Raw genomic sequence first — 23,684 nt, forward strand, 5'->3', positions numbered from 1 at the left:
TGATTTATTGTTACACCAGGTTTTTATTGCTCAGCTTGACAGTTCTCTCCCTTGTACGTCGCTTTGGACAAAAGCGTCTGCTAAATGACTAAATGTAAATGTAAATTCTAATCGTGTTGATGAAATACAAGGAAACATAGCAGTCTTTCACTGATGTCTTATTTAGACATTTATAAAAGTCACAGTCAGTTTTTATGTTGCAAGTCTGGTTTAAAAACAAAAAGACAAGAGCTTATTTTTTTTGTAACAAGACTGGTTTATTCTTTATCATCACATGATTCCAAAACGGGACAGATGATTTAGAGCGAATAGAATGAGAGGAGCAAGTTTGGTGAATACTGCGTTGTTAAAACAAACACCATCTAAGAAGAATGCAAGGCAAGAGTACCAAATGGAATACAAGGTCATATTGTATCAAAAAATTCATTTGTTCATATTGTCATATAATTGCATCAAATATTTATCCTAGGAATGCAAAGCAACAAATTGTAGAGTCCTCCCTTGTGGAGAGAGGACTTCTATTGGAGGACTCAAAGCACTGGCCAGAGATTAAGGGAGTTTGATCTAGTCCAGTGAGGCATGAAACTGCGGATGCTTGTCTCGCCGTGTCCCCATGCGTGTTCAAGTTAGCACACGTGTCCTTAGCGAGTGAAGGTCTTACCCCTGCAATGATACAATCAACATGAGCATTGGATTTTGGCCTCTGAACACAATGAAAAGTGGTTCAAGTGATTCAAACAGTACAATAAGGTAATTCTGATAGATGAATAAAAAGCAGCCATTGAAGTGCAGTTGGGATATTTCTGCTAAAAGCTAACTTGTAGTTTCCCCACAATCCAAAACACCTCTGTTTAAGTAGCATGTAAAAGTGTGCACACTGTTCAAAAGAATGCACTGTTAATTGGTCCCTTATAATCTAAGCACCCTATAATCTCTGTTCAGAGTCTATGGTAATAGCCCATTTTCCTAGGTATGCCTAAATACAGTCATGGACAAACGTTGAAGACCAATCTTGAGAAAAAGTACTTTTTTTCTTCTACACACAGTGATTGCATCAAAAATGAAATCGATTGCATGAGATTGGTTCATCCTTCCGTCAGCCAACTGTTGACCCTTTTCAATTGACGTCAAAATACGCCATTAAGCTAAAACCACACGGAAATGGGTACGAAAGCGTCACTCACGGACGCTCAGACTGCTTACCACCCGTCATAGGAAATATCACAACTGCATTGTGACCAGCAGTATTACTACACCTAAACTTCTCACTAGTCGCTCGTTCAGAAAATCCTTCCTGGCGAGGAATCATAATTTGTGCCCTCTGGACCTCCATTTTCATGGGTTTTTAGAAAGGCAAATCAGCAAAATACGACATAATGAAATGTTAACTGCGTGATTGTCAACTGAAAAGTGACTACAATAGGCTGTCGTAAGGATGAGACCATCTCAGACAATTGGTTTCATTTCTGATGCTATCATGGCTTTCATAAGAAGAAAAAAAGTACATTCTCTACACTTTTGTCCATGACTGTAGTCCACTTGCGGAGAGGAAGAGGTCTGCAATCTTGACCACACAATCACAAAAATACACAAAAGAAAATAGCTCCTTCTTCTGCACTAAAACTTATTTTTCTCACCAAACCAATGGAACCAGGCATCCATTCAGATCAAGTTCAAATATTGATCTGCCATCAATATGATGATGGAACTATTATCAAATCGTAGGTGTGGTAATAACCTCTGGCATAGGATGTCGGCTTAGCATGTAAGGTTTAACATCTATAAAGTTAAAATAAAACTTTGATTTTTAAAAAGGAGAACAACTCGTTCCCTGTGTTTTTTTTTCCAGAAGTTGATATCCTGGGGTGCTGTACTTCCCTGCCAATCTCTAATATCCATTAAGGTGTGAACACATGCCATTTTCGGCTTGCGCAAGCAACCACAATCATCTTTAGACCATGCCGTGGCAAGCCTCATTTCAGTCTGAGGGAGTGAGGCCTCACACACACACAGACAATACTCACGAGATAGTTTTCATCTCCTTCTTCTCAGCATCGGGACGGGCGCGGTTCAGAACCTTTAAGAAGTCGGAAGTCTTGGCTCTCATGCGTGTGTGAATGTAGGCCTGTGTATAGAGTGACACACAAATAAGACTCTCCAACGGGAATGTTTTCAGGAAACAAGACCACATAGTTGGGATCACACATTAACTTTGTGAAGTTATTAAAAGGGCATGCACACACACACACACACACACACACACGAGAGATGAATGAGCAGGGTGTTTGCAAACCGAAGATTACTCACACAGTACACAGAGCCCACCCACTGTTTTAAAAAAAAAGGGCAAAACCAGTGACCCCACTCTTGTGCAAGAGCCGTTAAGAGCACTGTTGGCCATGCGCATACCTTGGAGCACTTTATGTGGTAATGCAGATAGTCTCGGAAGGTGTGGATGAGGTTGATGGTGTTGTCTCTGGCGTTGGAGCTGGTGTGACGAGGGAACAGAACTGGTAAAAAGAAAGACAGAAATATTATCAGGGTGATCACGATTCCCCTCGTAGACAAGAACTATCGTGAGAATCAGGGGGAGAGTCAGACAGTCAGACAGTCACCAATTCATTTCTGTGGTTGGGTGGGTGTGCAATATCAGCTGCTGCCAACTGTTGATGGTTTTGTACTGAAAAGGCGTGGCATTGTTTATACTAGCGACTGAGTAAATGCAAATATTCAAACCGTAGACTTTTGTCTACACACAGACATCTGTCACAGGTGAATCCATGTCTCAGGTTTGAAGTCCTAAAACAATTTGTTTGATGTAGCGACTAACTAAGAGCAAGTCTTTTGAGGGCGTGGCTGTAGTAAAGAAACAGAGACATATACCAACAGGAGCCTAAACCGGATTGCATACTGTGTAATTAGCTAAAAATACCACCAAATTAATGGGTAATATTAAATAATAAGTGTTTGATTAATGATATTTATTGTATGTCGTATATGGTCAAATTAAAGGGTGTTATGGAAAAACTCAGTCAAGCTTGAAAGCATGGATTACTGCTCAAGTTCCTAGCACAGTTCACAGAACACACCGAACGTGATGTAGCCGATGTTGTCTCCCACGGCGGCATCAGTGTCCTTAAGCTCCAGGGGGGGCTCTCTGTGATTGAAGAGCACCTGAGGGGCCGTGTGGCTGGCACGGCGGCCTTCCTTAAACTCCTGAGGAGACACAAGCAGACGTCTTAGAACAGCATAGCAGGAAACACAAGGAGAAAGAACGTAGCGGGTTCAATGACAGAGGGAGACAGCTTCAAAGTTGGACGAGGTCAACAAGGCCATTCCCAGTGAGAACTGACGGTGCGAAGAACATTATGTCAAAACACAAACCTGCATGAACACTTTCCCAATGACGACATCATCATCATCCTTGAACACTGTGCTGAAGACCACTGTGACTCTGTCTTTCTTCGCTTCAAGGTACCTGAGAATGATCAAAAGGGAAAGGAGGAAATAACATATGAGAATAGAGGTTTGAGTGGATAAAATCAGAGCATTCGATTTCAGATACGCTTCAGGAACAAAAGAAGGACTGGTTAAAAACAAACCAGTGTCATTTAATAATAGGGGTTAGAAGGGCAGAGCAGAAAACAGCAGTGAAGTCATTATCTAGACTTTAAGACGACAAAGAAGGGGTAAGTGCATGCTAACGGCGGAGAAGCTTTGAGGGAGTGGCCACCTACATGGTCTCATCCTCCCGGTAGTGGACCACAGCTCTCCTCTCGCCCTCTTTGCCCTCCTCCTGGAACTTGAAGTACTTCTCGAACACGGAGGCGAAGCAGTTCCTCTTCAGCATGCCTGCTTGGTGGGTCATCTCATCTTTGTTAGGAGGCACATTGTCCAAGTCAAAGAGCAGGGACACATTGTAGCCTGATGGTGACACAAAAGGGAAAGGTCAAACCATCCATCCTGAGAGCAATAATATGTTTTGAAGCAATTTGAACAATCTAGGGACACAGTGTGGATACATCTAGATTCAGGCCCAGAAGGGGTCAGAGACCTTGTTATTGTTTCGGTGATATATACATAAAATTGAATTGAATCTACAAGATACCAAGTTAGTATGAGTAAAACCTCTCTGGCCGCTGTCACAGCATAGAGGAATACTATAGTTATTATGAGTAAGACCAAGGCCGCTCTCACAGCATAGAGGAATACTATAGGACTGACTTTGCTCACAGGTTCTAAAGAGACTCTTTTCTTTGGTGTACAAGTACCATCACTCTCTTCAATTTAACTTTTTGTTTGGTCAGCTTTAGCTAATATGTCGGTGTGCGTGCATCTTTCTGGACATTTTCCATGTACCTGACTCAGGTGACACCATGTAATTTCCATACACCCTCTTCAGCAGCTAAAACAAACAACATGGAACTCAAGTCACACAAACGATCATGACACAGTAGGATCAAGCAGTCTTCAACTCCATAACATTCTTATAAAACTGAAGTTTAGCTATAAGCGTGAAAACATTTATTACACATGCGATTCAGTTTGAATCTTTGAGATGGGTGATGAAACAAGCGTCAGAATCACAGCAGGAGCGTGGGTGCCATGGGATCGGAGCAGTCCCACACCTACTCTGACCACTTCCACATTTTCATCTGCTTTGCATTGACTCCGTGTGGTTCCTGCAAACGCCAGGGTGGTGGCTGAGGGAGATTTGAATGTTCATTTGGATGTGGAAGAGAGATGATTGTGACTGATCACACCATGTCTGTGTGCTTCGGATCATGCCTAAGTCACAAGAGCTCCTCTGTGCATGTGGCACGAGCTGAACTGAGGAAGCTTGCTCGGTCTGCAACCAGCTATTTTGAAGTCCATTACTTCCTACAAAAGAGGTGAGTCACCCTCACTTCCTGTTTTAGTGAGAAACCACAGAGCCTTGCTGCTCCCCTATATGGTGACAAAACCATCTCATGACACAGACATCAGTTAATGTCAAGAGAGAAAGCAAAAACTAATACATGTAAGAGATGTTAGGTCTGGAATCCTTTGTGATGCAATTATTTAAGACATACTACCTCTGGCAATGGACAATGATGGTAAAGGATGTTGATACGGTCCTTTAAAAAAAAAAAAATCTAACCACATAAAAAAAAAAAAAAAACCATCCCCTATAAAGACTTTTAGATAATCATGGAGGCCATCCATACCTCATCTGCTCCATGGTCCTGCAACTCCTTGTAGAACTTCAGAGAAATGCTGACCATCACTTTGGTCTTGTCCCCATCAGGATTGGAGATATGGTAAAGGACCCCATCAAAATCTGTGGAAGATAACAATTCTTAATTAAGACTATATTTTCTGAATTGCATTACTAACAGAAAAGATCCAGTGGGAAAATTCAAACCAAAATTTAGCAATAAATTCAAAGAACCTTGGACAAATAAAACGAAGAAAGTAACAAGGCAATTTGACAGCCATCCAAGGTCAGCATGCAGGATATCAGTGCTTGTTGGAAAGCTTAAAAACTAACTACAACAATATATCTATTATCTCTATGGCAAACAGAATGGTTGCACATAAGGAGTGAACACCTACAGCAAAAAATAAGGATGCATGGCCTAATAATGGAAGAACAGTCATGGGGTTTAAACCCAGATTCTACCACATACCTGCAAATGTAACTTCTACTGCCTCAGGCTTGTTCCTGCAAGCGAAACAAAGCAGTAGTTACAAGAAGTAATGGTTACCACATAGCCTTTTTATGCGTTCCGTCACATAGCCTAGTTATTTGCATGGTAGGAAAATGTTTTCTAAAAAAAAATGGGTTATCATAGAACTGAGTTGCAGTATCAAAGAACTGCAACAGAGTAAAACTTTAGAATTGGGAGGATATTCTGGTGCCAAGCAGCTTTGCTTCTTTTGGACCTAGTTCAACTTCCTGCGGCCTAAAAGAGCAGCAGCTTCAAGTCTTTTACAAAGAAGTCTTTGAGTCAGCACATTAATTGCTGTCGCAGCAAGAACTCTGAAGTGGTCCTTCCATCTGCGGATACTCAAATAGCACAACTTAACGTTACAACGAGCCTACGATAGGTCTTGCCATTAGATTCAAGGAGACACTGAACTGAGCCTTGCGCGATGCGTGAAACTGAAGGTTCAGTAGAGTGAAGGGAACTGGTGAATGCGGAAATAACATTAGTGGCTCCATTACAGTACGTGAAGGCAGCAAACTATGCAGTGCATGTTCCTACTTGTCGAGTTGTGAAAAACTGTCCTACGTTATGCATACGATCGATACAATTTAATCTGATGCATTCAAGAGGCTTCCCAGGGTTCCCCAAATACGGCTTTCCAAGGCCACAGATATAAAAGAAACCTGTCCCAGATAACAGCTGGATAATGGTCTAAGCTCCGGAAGCCACGTAGCTAGCTAGCTAACGCTAACGTATCGATAGTTAACTTAATAACAGCCAATTCATCCAATCCTTGCTATCTTAACGTCAGTTCAAAATTACACATATGTAGTTAGATAACCAGGCAGACCCAGATACGACAGTCACTACATGTACTGACAAGCTGAACGATATGGTCGAAACTAGCCTTAAAGTGTGGCTAATATTGTACTAGCAAGCTAACGTTACATGACTAGCTATCGTTAGTCTAGTGATAAAACAATTACGTTTCACTGTGGCCAAATCATTGCTTCCAACAAAAGACAAGGGATGACAGATAAGCAATTGAAGCATATTATAAAAGGAAATGATTGCTTGTTCTAAAAAACCGAACGGGATGGGACACAATGAATCGTCTAGATTTTAGAATTTCTCCGTGATTGAATGGCTATGACACACCCCATCCTTGGATGCCAGACCAAACGGCTTGACCAACTCTCAAACGGCAGCACGGAAATAATAATTAACGTTAGTTTGGGCACAACACGAGACGACAATGGTATATACACTCAAATAGTAACCCGTGTTAAAAGCTTTAACAGCAACTCATTTCACAGCTTTGAAATGTTAGCTGGGAAAGGTTAGCTCTCTGGCTATCCAGATTGCTATCACCCATTGCTCACCCGTTGGATGCACTCTCAAATTTAAGAGATAGCGTTTCTTCTATGATCCGATTATTTATCTCCAACAAAATCATGATGACTGTTACGCCGGTGGTCACTTTTTTATAGCAAAATAAAGGTTTAAACGTTTATATTGTCCAATTTGTAGTCGTTGAAGTTTTCCTCCCCTGTAGGGCTTTCCGATCTGTCACGTCTTCCGCATTGGTATGTAGGACCCTTCTACAGTTGGTCGCAATAATGCCTGCGCTCCACAAACTGAGTAGCTTTAGTTAGATCTAGATTCAATTCATTGCTTCTGTATCCTTAAAAAGATATATTGCCCTAGCATCCATAGAACAGACGCACATACAATGACAAATGCAAAAAAAAAAAAAAAAGGATGGATGAAAAGAAATGTGCCCACTTGTGTGACAGGTGATAGACTTAAAGATAGAAGATGCCAATGGAGCATGCCAGTGACGGCAACAAAACTCTGTGAACTCCCAACAAGCTGTTGGAGGATCAGGGACAATGTATTTGTGTTGTCACATGGATGTTGGTTTTGGACTCTGTCTTGCCAATATGGTCCATCTCCATTTTTCTTTCCCTGGACTACTGCTCCATCATCTCATCCTACATTTGCTTGTTTTGTGTTGTGAAATCTAAAGTGATGGCCATGTTCTATGAAAAAGCAGCAACCACCTATTTTATGAACAGACAGCAGACAGTAAGGCGGATAAAACATTGGTGCCCCCCTATCCCTCCCCGCCAAACGCTAAACCTCCAGGAGTTGTACACATAAAGTGCCAGGAAACAGGGAAGGAAAATAATCACTGACCTTTCATACCGCTACCTATTCCACCGTTATTTACCAGAATAAAAGGTGTCCCAATGCTATTTGCACTTCCTGATTTTAATTGTGGTGAACATTTTTTACACTCATGTCATTTGTAATATGGGGGGAAATTAAAAGAGTTGCTTCTATTCTCTAAAGGATTTAGAATAATAAACCCTGCCTCCACCAAACCATTGTAACCAGGCAGTGGCGTAACGTAGTTACGACGGGCCCAGGTGCAGGCTATTATGACGGGCCCTTGTCAGTGGCGTAAGGCAGTGGTTCCCAAACATTTTACAGTCCTGTATCCCCTTTTTTCATGTTTGCAACTCCCGCCAAGCCCCCTCCCCCCGCGCACATATTCTGCCTATAACACTTGAAACTGTGAAGTTGTCAGGGTGGATCACTAACCGCCGCCACGCCCACTCCGCCTTCAGACTATTTAGATTGACGTAGATATGTCTATGGCCCACGTCTACGGGCCCCCAATACCCACCTGCACCTGCTGCACCCCCTATAGTTACGCCCCTGTAACCAGGGCAAAACACCATTTTCTGCATATGCCTATTTCTACTCACTCACTGTCCCACACATTCCTTAACAATGGCATCATCCCTGTAATTAGAAAATGCCCCCTACTGAAAGTAGACCTATTCTATGGCCTTAAACCATACCTGATTACAGGTAGGTTTAGTGACACAGCTTCATTAGCTGCTGTCTCACCAGTGTCTGCCGTTCCTCCATCTCTGCTAAAACGCTGATAATGAAAGTTCTAACCTCCAAAGACATCTGTTTTCAGATTATTCGTGTGTCATCTGCTGACAGATAAACAATGCTTGTATATAGAGGTATCAAACAGATGGTAATGACAGTGAGAGTTTTTTAAACTGTCAGTCAGGGAGCTTGTAATTTGAGACATTACCAGGTTTAGCCACAACAAACCTTATTCTTTGTAGCACACCCAAGCAGCACACCCTATGTGTCAGTGTTTAACAGGACTAATTCATTTGATTTTGGCTGCGTTTAGTCATCATTCATTAGTGTGTAGAATAAACAGTGTTGATTGCCTTTTCATATTGACACACAAAGAGCAAGACTTGGGACTGATATCTGTGTTTTGCTGCCATTAGAATTCACCCTGGAAATTTTACATGTTTTGTTTAAAATCCCTGAATCTATACATTGTACTGAGATTTTTTATGGTGGGACCATATACATTACAGTGCCCTCCAGAATGATTGGCACCCTTCAGTAAAAATGAGCAAAACGTTTTTGTTTATCCTCATGATCTTTCTTTCAAAATATTAACAAAAATCGAACCTTTAATTGAAGTAACATAATTGAAAGAAAAAATTAATTCTTATCATGAAACAAATATTTTTCTCAAAACTATGTGTGCCACAATTATTGGCACCCCTTCATTTAATATTTTGTGCAATACTTTTCCAAGATAACAGCTCTGTCTTCCCCTATAATGCGTGATGAGGTTGGTGAACACATGGCACGTGATCTGAGACCATTCCTCCATACAGTATCTCTCCAGATCCTTCAGATTTCGAGGTCGACACTTGTGGACTCTCCTCTTCAGCTCATCCCACACATTTTCAATGAGGTTTAGGTCGGGAGACTGTGACGGCCATGGCAAAACCTTTATTCTGCGGTCGGTGAACCATTTTTGTGTAGAAATTTGAGGTGAGCTTTGGATCATTGTCCTGCTGGAAGGTCCAACCACGGCACATTTCAAGCTTCCTGGCAGGGGCTGTTAGGTTTTCAATAATATATGTGATATTTGGCAAACGGTAGGCGCTTTAGTTTGTTGTTGATTGACAGCAGAGGCTTTTTTCTGGCAACCCTCCCAAACAACTTGTGGGGATGTAGGTAGGTAGTTTAGGAGACTTTCTGACCCCAAGACTCAACTAACTTCTGCAATTCTCCAGCTGTGATCCTTGAAGATTATTTTGCCGGTCGAACCATTCTCCTCACGGTGCGTGGGGTCAATGTACACACACGTCCTCTTCCAGGCTGATTCTTAACCTCTCCTGTCACTTTAAACGTTTTCATTATAGCCATGTTAGTGGAAATGGGTATTTTAAACAGTTTAGAGATTTTCTTATATCCATTTCCTGATTTGTGCAGCTCAACAACTTTTCGTCGCACATAGTCACTGTGTTCTGGGGTCTTTCCCATAGTGATGAATGACTACGGGAATTTGGCCTGTGTCACCTCATAGTTATACTCCAGTGAAACAGGAAGTCATGGTTGACCACTTAAGAGTTCCTAATCAAACAGGTAAACTTAAAAATGTAAACATGACTGGAAATATACTTCAGTTAGATTTTAATTATGAGATTTTCTAGGGGTGCCAATAATTGTGGCACACATGTTTTGGAGAAAAATATTTATTTAATGTCAACATTCTTTTTTTTTTCTTTCAATAGTTTTACTTTAATGAAAAGGTAGGATTTTTTGTGAAAATTTTGAGTGAAAGACCAAGAGGATAAACAGCAAAGACATTTTTTCATAGCCTTCGTTCACTCATATTCACTAAGGGTGCCAATAATTCTGGAGGGCACTGTACGTCTGTCCTCTTGAGCCTGCAGAAGGAGGGCTTCTGTCACTGAAGATACGAAGATAATATTTATTATGTGCTTCTCTCTACTCTGTCCAAACATACCATCAGAATTTCTTTGTTCTCAATCCGCCAATTTCAAGGTGGCACAGAAAGAGCTGTGACTTCATACCTAGACTGACTTCATGGCAGTGGTATTTTGGCAGCAGTGGAAACAAACAGCAGAGTCCTTGTTATGTTTATGGGAACATTGTAAAGGTTTGTGCCCATTGTGCAACTGACAATATATATATATTTTTAAATGGAAACAGACTATTATTTTTGTGCCTGTCATCAGAACCACCTGTCACAAAAGTATTTCAGACAAAGTTGTACAATAAATCTCCAGTGGAATGTTTGGTCAACAACCTCAAAACAGCAAGTCGTTTTTGAAATGTATCGTATACATCGCCATCAACCTTGTGCACTACAAATGCTCTTTTTTTCACTGTGTTTTAGTATTGCTTAACCATTTTGCCTAAAGGAATGATGCATAATGCATAATCTAGTAGAAAAAGGTGCTATGAAAGCCATGGCCATGAGTTTGACAGCCAGAGAGTGTTCTGAAAATATGTGTATCTATACTGTAAACTGCTTTGGATTAAAGCTGCTAGGTACATAAATGTATGCATTTTATAAAACACATTATTGATGTTTTGGCAACTGATTTTCAACATATATCAAAGAGAGATAAACTCAAGAGTGGCACTAACGGTGATATGAAGTTACTGTCAGAACAGTGCAGTTAGGGAATTTCCCTCTTGTTCATGCATTTGGTCTTGCTCTTGTTTTCAGACCATATTAGCCATTAAAGGGTATGGGAAACAATCACATGAAATGATTGCTTCTTGGCAAAAGTCCCTGGATGTTGCCTCATATCCTTGTTTGCACACATGTGTGCAATGACTGGGCTTTCAACACTTTCCCAGCACTGACAAGAGTGCTTTACAACATGGTTGTATGTTAAGTGTCCTCTTGATGATGTGGAAACCTTGAGGTGCTAAGTGTATACGTGACGAAGTTGAACATGGAAGTTGATGGACTTGCCGGACGCATGGTGAAACTCATGTCTACAGATGATGCTCAGTCGAATAAGTTCCTTATCGGAGGCCAGCTATTGATTGATTGATTGATTGATTTATTTATTTAAGCCTCGGAAACACATTGAGGAATAAGACCCTCATTTACAATGGTGCCGAGGGTACAATGAATAGTTAATACATTATAAAAAAAATAAAGAAATAAAATGAAAAAAATAAATAAATAAATAAATATGCATATAAAATAGTACAGGAGTACGAGGGAACGATCATAAATAACAATTTTGAATATTCAGTAAAATACTATGGTTGAGTCAACAGTTACAATCATTGCACGAGAAGTCAGTTGTACATGTGATAAGATTTAAGAATTCTCTTAGTGTCCCTATATGTTTGTGTGTTCTGAGATAACGAGATACATTGTGGACTGAGGTCAAATGATTGTCTCAGGAAAATAACACCAAGTACCCTTGTGAAATCTTTCAGGTATCTAAAAGGGGTTATTTGATTACGGGAAACACTGTAATGCAAAAAAAAAACCTGTTGTTTTTGTTGTCATGCCATTTGGATCACAAGGCTCTCCCATGATGCTCTTGGTTTTACTTTCAATGTTAAGTCATGATGACAGGGCCATGGGTACATATCATGTTTTTAACATAACTGACCATCTTGTGACTAGTCGAACTTCCCCCAGTGCTCACATCTTTTAAACTACTCATTGGCCCTTCTGGTTTTTCTGTAAAAGATGCCCATCTAACTGGATAAGTCTTTTATTAGTTATATTTTGGATTCCTATCTAAAAACAGGTTTATACCACATGGATTATATTACCCAATAACAAATCCATTCATCTCATATATAGAATATAGTGGTTTTGGAGGAGCTGTGTTTACATGTGGTTACACGGATCACTGCTGATTGGGAAAACAGGAAATATCATCACATCTCTGATGGATAAAGAGAGAGAGACTCACAGCATGACATTTGCATCTCTGAGCCTCTGAAGGGTGCCACATCAAGGGACATGATGACAGGTAGGCATATTAAGACCATTTCAGTATTTCATGTATAATATTTACATTATTCATATATTTTACAGGCATTTTATATAATTATCCAATTAATAATTGAATGGAATTATTATTTAAATCATGTAACCAGGCATCACAGAGGTGTAGTCTATTCTAAATGTTGTCAATGATGATGATGTTTAATATAAAGTAAGCACTCAAAGTGTGTTACATCTATTATGTGTTGTAAAGCTTGACATTACATAGCTATAACAGATCTGACTAATAATGCTAAGGCATACATTCTCATAATAAAATGCTGAATATGGTTATGGTTAAAGTTTATACCAGATGTTTTTGTCCAAAGCGACTTACAAAACATGTGACACACAACAAAATTATCCATTTAAAATAGAAATGTACAATTTTATACAATCAATAAATAATAATAATAACCATTCCAAATATCAAAACTATTATTATATTTATAAAGTTTGCTTAAAAAAAAAAACTAATTAGACAGATGTTTCAAAAGGTTAGTTTTTAAACTCTTTTTAAATGTGCCAAGTCTGTCACTGGAACAGACAGCACCAGGCAGATCATTCCACCAGTTCACCATGTACCATGAGTCTTGACTGTAAGCTTTTGCTGCTGAGAGATGGTAAAGCCAACAGACACTCATTAGTGCCCATCCAGTGGCTGTCCTATCGGCGAGAGTGAGGGACTTACATTTACTGTTAGCAGCTACAGGGAAACAGTGAAGGGTGACCAGCAGAGGAGTTATACGTGTCAAAGACCAAACGCGCCACCTGCAACAGTCTCACAACACACGAAGGCAGGCCCATTACAATTGAATAGCAAAAGTGTAGTTTAGAACTAACCAGAGTCTGCACAAGAAGTTGTGTAGCATATTGTGTGAGATTTAAATATTATATTAAGTGCATACCGACAAGACAGAAGACAGAAGCTACATGCTCAGAGAAATTAAGTTGCTCATCAATTATAAGATTGGTTTAGTTGGGGTCAATGAATGAATGAATATAATTGCATTATAATAGATGTCTGTTCACACTATGAGGCCTGTCAATGATGTGGTAGTATTCTATCTGTAGTCTTCTCATCCTTTGTGCTTTGAGCCTAACACTGCAGTATGATAGCAGTCTAGGACCTATTATGACATATTACATGCTATTACTATGACACATCAACCCATCTGAAATAGTTTGATTCAGAAAAGTATGTACCAAAAAGAGGACTGTAAAATCTCACTATGTAATCTGTAAACTGAGTAAACGGATGTGAACATTTGATACAGTGATTATTTAGGATGAATAAGCTGTACTCACAAATCTGACAACAGCTTGCAAACAGTGCTTACTTTCATTTGACCCTCTTTACCACTTTATCATTCACCTTACCATTTTCTTTCTTTCTTTCTCTCTCTGTATTTCTCCCTGTACAGACCCAAACACTTCCTATTTGTTTGGTGACTTTGGTGACTTCTACGATGGCTTCAATATCAGTGAGGAGCTGAACTACACAGACATCACAGAGAACTTCACAGTGAATCCGCTGACACAGAGCTGTGAGCCTTCCACCTTTGCTTCCGCTGTGAATATCGCAACATGTGTGTTCTACGTGCTTATATGCCTGTTGGCCATTCCCGGAAACCTCATCGTTGGGCTGGTGATTGGCTCCAAGAGGCGGGTTCTCTCCGCGTCGGATGTCTACCTGTTTCACCTGATGATGGCTGACATCCTGCTGGCCCTGTGCCTGCCCTTCTACGCCACGTCCGTGGTGCGGGGCTGGGTGTTCGGTGACGTCATGTGCAAGCTGATCAGCATCCTGACGGAGGTGAGCTTCTACAGCAGCATCCTCTTCCTGGTGTGCATCAGCGTGGACCGCTACCAGGTCATCGTGTGCGCCATGGAGGTCCGCAAAGGCAAGTGGCGCGTGGGCAGCTGTGTTATCTGCCTGAGCGTCTGGGGCCTGGGCGTGATGCTCTCGCTGCCCGCCCTCTACAACGAGGCCTTCCCGGTGAGCGGTCTAATGATGTGCTCGGAGCATTACGATACGGAGAGCTCAGACGAGTGGCGCCTGGCCACGCGCGTGCTCCGCCACCTGCTGGGCTTCCTGCTGCCGCTGGCCGCCATGTTGGGCTGTTACGGAGTCACGCTGGCGCGGCTGCTGCGCACGAATGGCTTCAAGCGCCAGAGGGCCATGCGCGTGATCGTGGCAGTCGTGGCCGGCTTCCTGCTCTGCTGGAGCCCCTACCACGTGGCCTTGATGGCCGACACCCTGCTGCGCACCAAGGCGCTGCTGCACAACTGCCGCACGCGCATGGCCGTTGACGTGGCCTTGTTCGCCACACAGAACCTCGCTCGGCTGCACTGCTGCGTCAACCCTGTGCTCTACGCCTTCGTGGGACAGAAGTTCCGCAGCAACCTCACGGAGCTGCTCTACAGGAAGGGCGTGCTGGAGAGGGCCTCGGTCAGCCGGAGCAGCAGATCCACGTCCCAAATGTCAGACCACCCCTCTACTGTCCTGTGATCCCCCTGCTGGGCTCAGGGCTCAGAAGGGAGAAATGATTTTCTTAAACTCATAAATTGCCTAAAATCTCAAGGAACACTGCCCACTTGTGGCAACCTAAAAACCCCGTAGAGACGTACACATTGCCAAAGGAAACCTTGAGGATTAGGATTCTCCCTCTCTTCACTCTTCTTATTAATAGCCAAGGAGTGTTTTAAATGAAATAAGATCCCTAGAATATTTGAGAGCAGTGGTATGATCTGTTTTGCTCTGTGAAAAATGTCATCGGTGTATTACAATATAGTGTAACTTTTAGTTTGTAGTTTTTAATGCTAGGTTGACACCTTGTGGTGAAAACATTCATTGACTTGTAAGCGGCAGGCAAGACTGGACCATGTAGTACAAAAAGCACTTCACGTTTTCCCCAATGTTATGACAAGATTTGATATTTTACAGTGCATTATAGTGAGAAGCATTATGCATTTATGCATTTCAACATTACACATATGAAGACTCATCCTGACAGCAGATCATTTAGTTTGGAATGCAATCACAACTACACCCTAACAACAATACACAGTTTGTTTGAGAAGCATGCTAATATATATACAATTTTCCATTCTGCACATAGGCACACACACATACTCACCCTCCTTAAAACAAAACACTTGCACACACGCGTGCACACACACACACACACACACACACACACACACACACACAATAGTGAGAGCAATAGAAAGAGAGAATGTGTTTTACACACTCCTGTGGGGGCGTGTTTTTTGTTTTTGACTGTGACTGAGAGATTAAATCTAGAGCCACCCCACACATCTTCTGCTACATAATGCTGTTCCTATGCCATTGAGGAAGTTTTTGCATCAGACCATGAATAAGATGTTCAAAACAAGACGCTAACCTGCAGATAACAAGCAGACTGCTGCTGCACATCTCGATCTGGAGAACTGATTGCAAGCGAAGACAGTTCTCCCTCAATTTGACTTCTTCAGCATACACCATTACAAAAAAGGTATGTGTAATTGAAAGTTTTAATCAGGTAAAGGTCGACTTCCTTTTTTTTACAATCATTTTCACACTTTTCCACCATGTCCACTTTTTCAAAACACTATGTGAACTAAACTTTCTGTACTTTTGCATTGCTTTGATACCAAATGCATTTGATGCCCACCTCTTCCGAAATTCATGGATACCTGTCTCAATATTCTGTACAACTACAGCAAATGTAGATGCTCTGTTCAAAACAGTTTACTTTCAGTAATGTGATCACTGTAAGTTGAAATATGCTGTATTTTGACAGACAAATGAAACTATGCAATTGAAATACATTACTTAGATTTTGGATAAAAAAGTATTCTGTTTTTGCCTTGTTTTATTTGTTTGCAGCCTTGTTACCAACTATACAAAAGCAGTAATACAGCATTTGCATTGAACTGTGCACGTATGTAGGAAAAATATAGATGTTGTTGTCGCTGAAGAGAATTTTCCACTATTACTGCTGTATATGTAGATAATGTTTTAAAGTTAATAAATAAAGTTTTGGTGTTGGTTGTGCATTTTGCGTGAAAGATTAGCTGATGTGCTGAGGTGTGTGTTTGTAAAGAATTTAGAGGAAGTGGACATGGTATTGAGACAAGTGTGAAAATTACTGTAAAAAATGTAAAAGCAAACCTAACTCTGAGAACTTCAATAATTGTTAAAGTTTAAATGCATAAACTCTTGGAATTAATTTGATCAATTCTAGTATTCACGTACACTGAATATGAACTCTGACACTGGTCAATTGTTATGTCCTCCTTGTTCTTTTAACGATATTTGAATACATCTAGAGATGACGTCATTTTCAAATTGATTGCATAAAGCTGAAAACTGACACCCATAACAAGAGTGATGTTTCATGTGTGACATTTAGGATGACGGGTAACTCTACCATGTACGGCGACGACTATCCGGTATCGGACTTCACCCCCTGCGAGCGGCCAAGCTTGGACGGCTTTGCTCTGATGATCACATACTTCATCGTGTTCATCCTGAGCCTGCTGGGCAACAGTGTGGTGGTGTTTGTTGTCTGCAGCATGGTGAAGCGCAGGACCTCCACTGACGTCTACCTGATGCACCTGGCCGTGGCCGACCTCCTCTTCTCCCTCACCCTCCCGTTCTGGGCCGTCTCATTGAACAGTGAGTGGGTCTTCGGTACCTTCCTGTGCAAGCTGCTCTCCGGCATCCAGGACACAGCCTTCTACAGCTGCGTCTTCCTCCTGGCCTGCATCAGCATTGACCGCTACCTGGCCATCGTCAAGGCCACGCAGGCGGTGTTCAGACGCCGGCACCTGGTGAAGGCGGTGTGCGGTTTGGTGTGGCTGGCGGCCACTCTACTAGCTCTGCCCTCCGTCGTGCAGCGTGAGGCCTTCATGCCCGTGGGCCACTACTCAATGGTGTGCCATGAGAACCTGACTGAGAACATGGACAGCTGGCGCACGGGCATGCGGGTGACACGTCACACCCTTGGCTTCTTCCTGCCCCTGCTCATCATGCTGGTGTGCTACGGCTGCACCGTGTGCACCCTCTCCCATGCCCGCAACAGCCAAAAGCATAAGGCCATGCGTGTCATCCTCTCCGTGGTGCTGGCCTTCCTGATCTGCTGGCTGCCCATCAACGTTACCTTTCTGGTGGACACACTCGTGCGCAGCAAGATTTTAACCGCGGGATGTGACCAGGAGAATCAGGTGGACCTCGCGCTCCAGGTCACCGAGGTCTTGGCCTTCCTGCACTGCGCCATCAATCCCATCCTCTACGCCTTCATCGGGAAGAAGTTCCGCAATCAGCTCCTCCACACTCTCTACCAAAAGGGTGTGATCGGAAAGTATTCCCATGCCATGTTTAGGAAGGGCTCTCAAACCTCTATAAGCTCCAGGGTCACATCAATCACACTGTAGAGTATTCAAAGGTTATCACATAGGACTGTTGGAGTGGGCCTCTCAGTTCAGCCACCCATGCTCATTCCTCTTAAAAGGGTACACAGATGGTCTGTGAAGTGTGACATTAGAAATGTATGATATTCAAAATGACAATATTTAACCCACCTGTAATGAGCCTTTTCATACCATGTATAAAGCTTCAACACTTTAAGATTAAGATTGAGACCCAATTTCTTGCCATTCGGAAACTATGTAGTTGTATATTTGTGTATTGTTTGAAAGTTGAAGCTATAGTGAATTTCGATGTACATTGTAAAATGACTTATGGAATGCGTGGAATGTTCTCTGGACATATGTTTAATTTGCTCATATGTAAGCATGTCTCAAGAATCTTAATGCGTTTTTTAGAAACTGATGTGTTGTTTCCATTGATACAGTGTATAAATAAAAACATACTGAGCAATATTTTTCAAGTTGAGAGCAAGTAAAATGTGAATTGCTGTAAAGACTTTTTATTATACTAATAAGAACGTAATTGCCAGTAGGTTTACTTAAATACAAGCTGAAAGAGAAATTCTACAATCCATTAGATTCATCAGAACAGAAACAGTCAGGTTGTTTTTCACAGAGGAAGTTTGATAACTATCTTTAACCAGATTCACAGGCGTGCTTCAGGTGGCCATGGATACCACAGTCTTTTTCTTATGAAATATTCATGTTAAAAACGCAGTAGCAATTTTGAACAGTCCTGCTGTTTCCTTCATGAGAGCAGAACAATGTAATTCTGCATAGCAGGGCCTCCTTTATCTTCAGTAAACATATCAGGACCTCTACTAGATTAAACTTCCCCACTGATGGTGAAAGGCCTTCAAGTTCCTCTCAGACTGCTATGTGGTTAGGATTGTGCAACATCAGTTCTCAGAATTGAAGTTGAGGATGTAGTAGTTTTGAAGTAGACACTTTGCCACAACCTTAGGAAACTTAAAAGTAGCCCTAGATCAAATATTATTGACATATCATTGACCCTTATGTGGGCATGAATGTTCAACTGTCTCAGACAGAGCCATCGAACTAGAGAGGTCAAGAAATGTCTCAGAACTGCCAAAAATGTTTGTCAAATTTCTACTGAATGTCTGCTTTACAGCATATAATTAGGCATAGTAGAACTTCATCTCTTCAGATTATTAAAGCCCCATTACGTGAGAATTGGTGTTTTTTGCTACTGAGCTCCCCCTAAAATAGCGGAGTGTAGCTCACTTTTACACCACTGTCGTACATACAAAACACGATTTGAGACTGCGTAATGCACAGTAAACACGTGTACTTGTTGACAAGCTGAAGGATATGAAACTGGCAAAGACAAGGCAGAAGCCAAAGAAGCATATAAACTGACAAGGTAGAGTAATATCACAAGATTTTACAAAAATATGACTCTGCTGTGTCTGCGAGATGAACGCTAACACAACCAAAGTTCTTCTATTTGTGTTTTCGGTTGTGCAGTAAATCCTGAGGTCCTTATAGCCCCCCATCCTCTGACTTTCACATGTCAAGTCAAACCTCAAGAAAGCCTTGCCTCAGGTGCAGAACTACCACACATCCCGGTTTGGTTGAGGTGGGCTGATGATTCAGGGGGCCCCTGGAGCAATAAAGGGAGATGTTTGAGTGGTTTGCTCTTTTCACCATGTGTAAGCTACTGGATTCTAGGCTGCTCGAGCAACAAAGAGACCATGCCATTAAAAGGTTTCTCTCCAGTGGTGATAAATGCAACTATGTAGGTGGCGGTGCTTATTGTAGAACTTAAGAAGTCATGGCTCACTTTGTTTGAATAGCTTGTTTGTGAGAAAACATCAAACAACGCTGATCAGAGAGAGAGAGAGAGAGGGAGAGAGAGAGAGAGAGAGAGAGAAAAGCAATAGGCAATCTGAGGATTATTAGTAGAAAACACAAGCGTCTCAGCTGGGTGTGCGCATGGGAAGGAGCAGGCAGCTGCTGTTTGACCGCCACCCACTGGAACCCACTGCCCCACTATAGGGGTTGAGCTTTTCTTTCCCCGCCGAAGATCACAGGGAGTCTCAGTGCCTATTTTTGCTACACTGCTTTCCAGAGGACCAGACCCACGCATGTGTTTTCCCTCGCAGTGGGCATGTGCTTGATTATGGGGCCTGTCCTTTTGTTCTGTCCTGATGAAAGGGATACCTCAAATGTCAATGTCAATTTTTGACCTTGGAAAAGACTCCCGAATGTTCAACTCGAGTGGATCTACTTAGGTTTCTGTCTTAATCTTGGCATCCATTAACGTTCTTATTCTCATGGCACGGCTTATCCTCAGTGACGGCATTCTCACTTGACAAACAAAAGGAAATGTTGAAATACATGTTGACTTCACAACTGTATGACTTGCGTTATTGCATCACAAATATCTTATCAAACTTCCTACAGATGGCAGAGGGTCATTTGGTGACCTGTTGGCTAAGGCCAAAGTCTAGGAAATAAGAAATAAGAAATTAGCAATTCAAGTAATACAAATGTACAGTAGAACAACATTTAAAATGTAGTATTTGCCCATGAGCCTCAAAGAATTATCTCACAGCAATTTGGCTTTTCACAAAACCAAAGAATGCTACATAAATATAATATTTCTTTCAGAGGCACTTAAATCTGCACTGCACCTCCCATGAAATAGCCTAATTTAAGACAAGGAACAGAGAAGACCAAAGGTCGAACACAAAACACATAACCATGTCTACCTCAGTAATATTAATGGATCACATTTAGCAGTCTTCTCTCTAATTACAGAAGGTTGAGTTTCAAATACGAAGGGACATACTTTGGTCACAGCATTAGACCTACAATGTAAATCTATGACTAGGCACCCTTGAGGATATTTCTGCACTCAATATGATCTCACGCAAATCAAGTTTCACCCTGTTTCCTTTAACAACTCTGCATTTGTTTATTGTTGTATCACTGACAAGTACATTCCCAGAGCTATCAGGGTGGTTTAGCATTTACACTCCGAGGCTGTCTCTGGGGAAGCTTAAGTGAGCTGTAGCTTAGTGTAAGACTGAGTAAGGGCCTGAGTGGGAGAGAAAGTGTAACTGGAAAGTGGAAAGCCTGTCTTTACACAAAATGCTTCTTTCTTTGCCTCATGGTTGCCTGCCAAGAATGTTACATTAAAAGACACCTGTATCGCATAGATAATCACTAATGTTTAATACATTATAACCTGTTGCACTGGCTACATAATACTTCAAATATTTTATTCAGTATTGCTATCCCATTTCCTATGCATCATACCATCCTTACTTCATGCATCAAATGGAAGCATGAAGGGGAAGTCCTATACAACTACAGTCCATCATGACAATACTGATCCAAGATACATCACTGGGTAAACCCTCCCCTCCAACCTGGAACTGTAGTAGGGATAGCACAGGATTTTCTAATAAGCCATTTCCGTATCGTATGGCACCTGGGGAATGCAGGAAGGCTGGAGCGGAGCATGCAGACGCACCCACTCAGCACCTGTGGCTTTAAGTGGCCGAGTGAGCACCACGCCGCGGGGACACAGGAGACGCCCCTGGTCACGGCCTGCTCTCCTCGCGCACAGAGCAGCTTTTGTGCCCCGCTGGCTCCTGGAAAGGCCCTCGGCGGGCGGGTACCTCGCTCGTATCCGAAAGGCATTTCCTCTTGTCCCAGCGTTGTCTCAGATTACATCGAGGGGTCACAGAAGAGGTCCGAGTGAGGCTGGATTTGGGTTCTGGGCACGGGCTGAAGGACAGAGGCAGAAAAAAGGCCCTGCAGGCCCAGCCTTATGCTCCCACAAACACCTGACAAAGTATGTACACTTCAGCACAAGGATTCTGTTGTCCATTAAGGGAGGGAACAATTCATTCTGCTTGGTTTTACACTAATGGATTCTTTCCCCTCTGTGCCCCCCCCTGCCACCCCCCCAATGTCTTCCTGGTATCTGTGAATCACCGAAACATGTTTTGTTTTCAGTCTGAGTGGCTTCAGGATTGGATTTCATACCAAGTCAGTGGAACTGGTGGGCCTACCCTTCTGGCAGGCTTTTTTTTTTGTGATACGTGTGGCAGTTTGTAACACCAAAAAATGCTATGCCATATGATTCAGCATTGTGGTAAGGGAGAGGAAAAGGCACTGTTGATATTGTGCAATGTCTTTTTGCACATTTGGAGAGGGCCATGGGAAGAAATAATTTAGCTTACCACAGCTTACAAAAGATCCACACAAATATATATGAACTCAGTAACCTCTGAGAGAAAAACACAGGTCTTTTTAGTGTGTTTTTACAGATGTCTTTTCACATGCGGTCCAAGCGGTAGACATTGAGAAATGTTGATCTAACTTAAACTAAACCAGTGCTTAAGACAATTCTGAAAATAGGGGATCAGTGGGACTGGGCATTTACCATATGGATAATGCACGGCTGTGAACAAGGCCATTTGGATCATCATTCCATGACACTGTATGCTCTTAACAGTCTTAGGTTGATTAGTTGTAAAGGATGATTACCTCACCCCAGATAGAAACGGATAAATATAATGACCCTAATCAAAAACCAGCTGAATATGCATTAATCTGCATTTAAATTTTCGATTTTAATATTAATATACAGACTTGACTCTATGTGGGGGGACAAAATGTACCTTCCCAATCAATTCAATTTTTCAATTCAATTCAATTTTATTTATATAGCGCCATAACAATACAATTATCTCTAGGCGCTTTACAGAGCCCAGAGCCTGAAACCCCCTTAGTGCAAGCACAATGGCAACACGGGCAAGAAAAAACTCCCTGTTAGTCAGGAAGGAACCTTAAGCAGAACCACGGCACATAAGGGGGAACCCATCTGCTTGAGGTCGGCCGGGTGGAGATAGGAAGGGGGGAAGGGAGGAGGGTTGTGTGGCAGAAGGGGAAGGGAAACAACAGGTGTTGTACATAGCCTGCATTTGGTAGATGTACATAATATATATACAGACATCCAGTGGTAAATACATGATACAGACAAGACCAGTTTAGTGGATATACACTGTGCTGATAGGGTTACTATTACAGGGGTAAGGGGAGTAGGAACAGAGAAACATGTCAATGGTGGCAATAATATATATTGTATATAAATGCTAGCATAGGGTATGAGGTAGAGTAAGTGTACGGCAGTGCAGTGGCGGTGGGTGCAATTGGTCGAGGGTTTCTGCAGGTAGACCGGGTAGAGAGACTACAGCAGCGTCCCATGGCGAAGATAGTCTAGATTAGGAGAGAAAGAAAAAGAACAGAGTGAGTGGGTTATTATAGGCATTAGCAATGTGATAAGAAAGGAGAGGGAGAGAGAGAGAGAGAGAGAGAGAGAGGCTGCCTGGCTGGGTGTATGGGGATTTTATTTAGTATTTAGTTGGCTGGTGACAGTCGCAATACGCGCCGTGTGCTGTACCCGGGATCTTCCGCACTCCTTCACGGTACAACATACGCTGTCTGTAGCCCAGTTATGTTGATTAGGGGGGTATTGCATGTGTTTTAGATGTGTTTAGCTATTCTGGCATTTAGCATTTAGTTTGGTTTGGCATTTAGTTTGGTTTAGCATTAGTTATGTTTAGTTATGCTGCCATTTAGCAATTAGTTTGGTTTGGTACATGTGGAGATTTTAGTCGTAAGCTTTG

At 42.0% G+C, this 23,684-nt stretch overlaps 3 protein-coding genes across 3 annotated transcripts; 2 read left to right on the plus strand and 1 right to left on the minus strand.

The window, feature by feature from the left end:
* Positions 1–235: 235 nt before the first annotated feature.
* arpc2 (actin related protein 2/3 complex, subunit 2) lies at positions 236–7,308 on the minus strand. Its single transcript, XM_012836476.3, has 10 exons — positions 7,073–7,308; positions 5,670–5,704; positions 5,208–5,320; positions 4,360–4,405; positions 3,738–3,924; positions 3,385–3,478; positions 3,090–3,216; positions 2,410–2,510; positions 2,025–2,125; positions 236–663 (listed from the first exon to the last, which is right to left on the minus strand). Exons 1-10 carry the CDS (start codon positions 7,144–7,146, stop codon positions 642–644), a joined length of 900 nt encoding a protein of 299 aa, XP_012691930.1. The 5' UTR covers positions 7,147–7,308; the 3' UTR covers positions 236–641.
* A 3,963-nt stretch (positions 7,309–11,271) lies between these two features.
* LOC105907902 (C-X-C chemokine receptor type 2) lies at positions 11,272–15,114 on the plus strand. Its single transcript, XM_012836302.3, has 2 exons — positions 11,272–12,568; positions 14,007–15,114. Exons 1-2 carry the CDS (start codon positions 12,559–12,561, stop codon positions 15,092–15,094), a joined length of 1,098 nt encoding a protein of 365 aa, XP_012691756.2. The 5' UTR covers positions 11,272–12,558; the 3' UTR covers positions 15,095–15,114.
* A 5-nt stretch (positions 15,115–15,119) lies between these two features.
* On the plus strand, positions 15,120–18,471 carry cxcr2 (chemokine (C-X-C motif) receptor 2). The gene is made up of 2 exons (XM_012836301.3): positions 15,120–16,100; positions 17,001–18,471. Exon 2 carries the CDS (start codon positions 17,002–17,004, stop codon positions 18,022–18,024), a length of 1,023 nt encoding a protein of 340 aa, XP_012691755.1. The 5' UTR covers positions 15,120–16,100; position 17,001; the 3' UTR covers positions 18,025–18,471.
* The last annotated feature ends 5,213 nt before the right edge of the window (positions 18,472–23,684 follow it).

The sequence above is a fragment of the Clupea harengus genome, chromosome 2, assembly GCF_900700415.2.
Source record: "Clupea harengus chromosome 2, Ch_v2.0.2, whole genome shotgun sequence".
Lineage (NCBI taxonomy): Eukaryota > Metazoa > Chordata > Actinopteri > Clupeiformes > Clupeidae > Clupea > Clupea harengus.

Coding starts and splice junctions, on each gene's coding strand:
- arpc2 (XM_012836476.3), bottom strand. CDS start 7,146: ATGATTTTGTTGGAGATAAATAATCGGATCATAGAAGAAACGCTATCT. Junction 3,479..3,737: donor TACCGGGAGGATGAGACCAT/GTAGGTGGCCAC, acceptor GATCATTCTCAG/GTACCTTGAAGCGAAGAAAG. Junction 2,126..2,409: donor ACCACATAAAGTGCTCCAAG/GTATGCGCATGG, acceptor CTCTATACACAG/GCCTACATTCACACACGCAT.
- cxcr2 (XM_012836301.3), top strand. CDS start 17,002: ATGACGGGTAACTCTACCATGTACGGCGACGACTATCCGGTATCGGAC.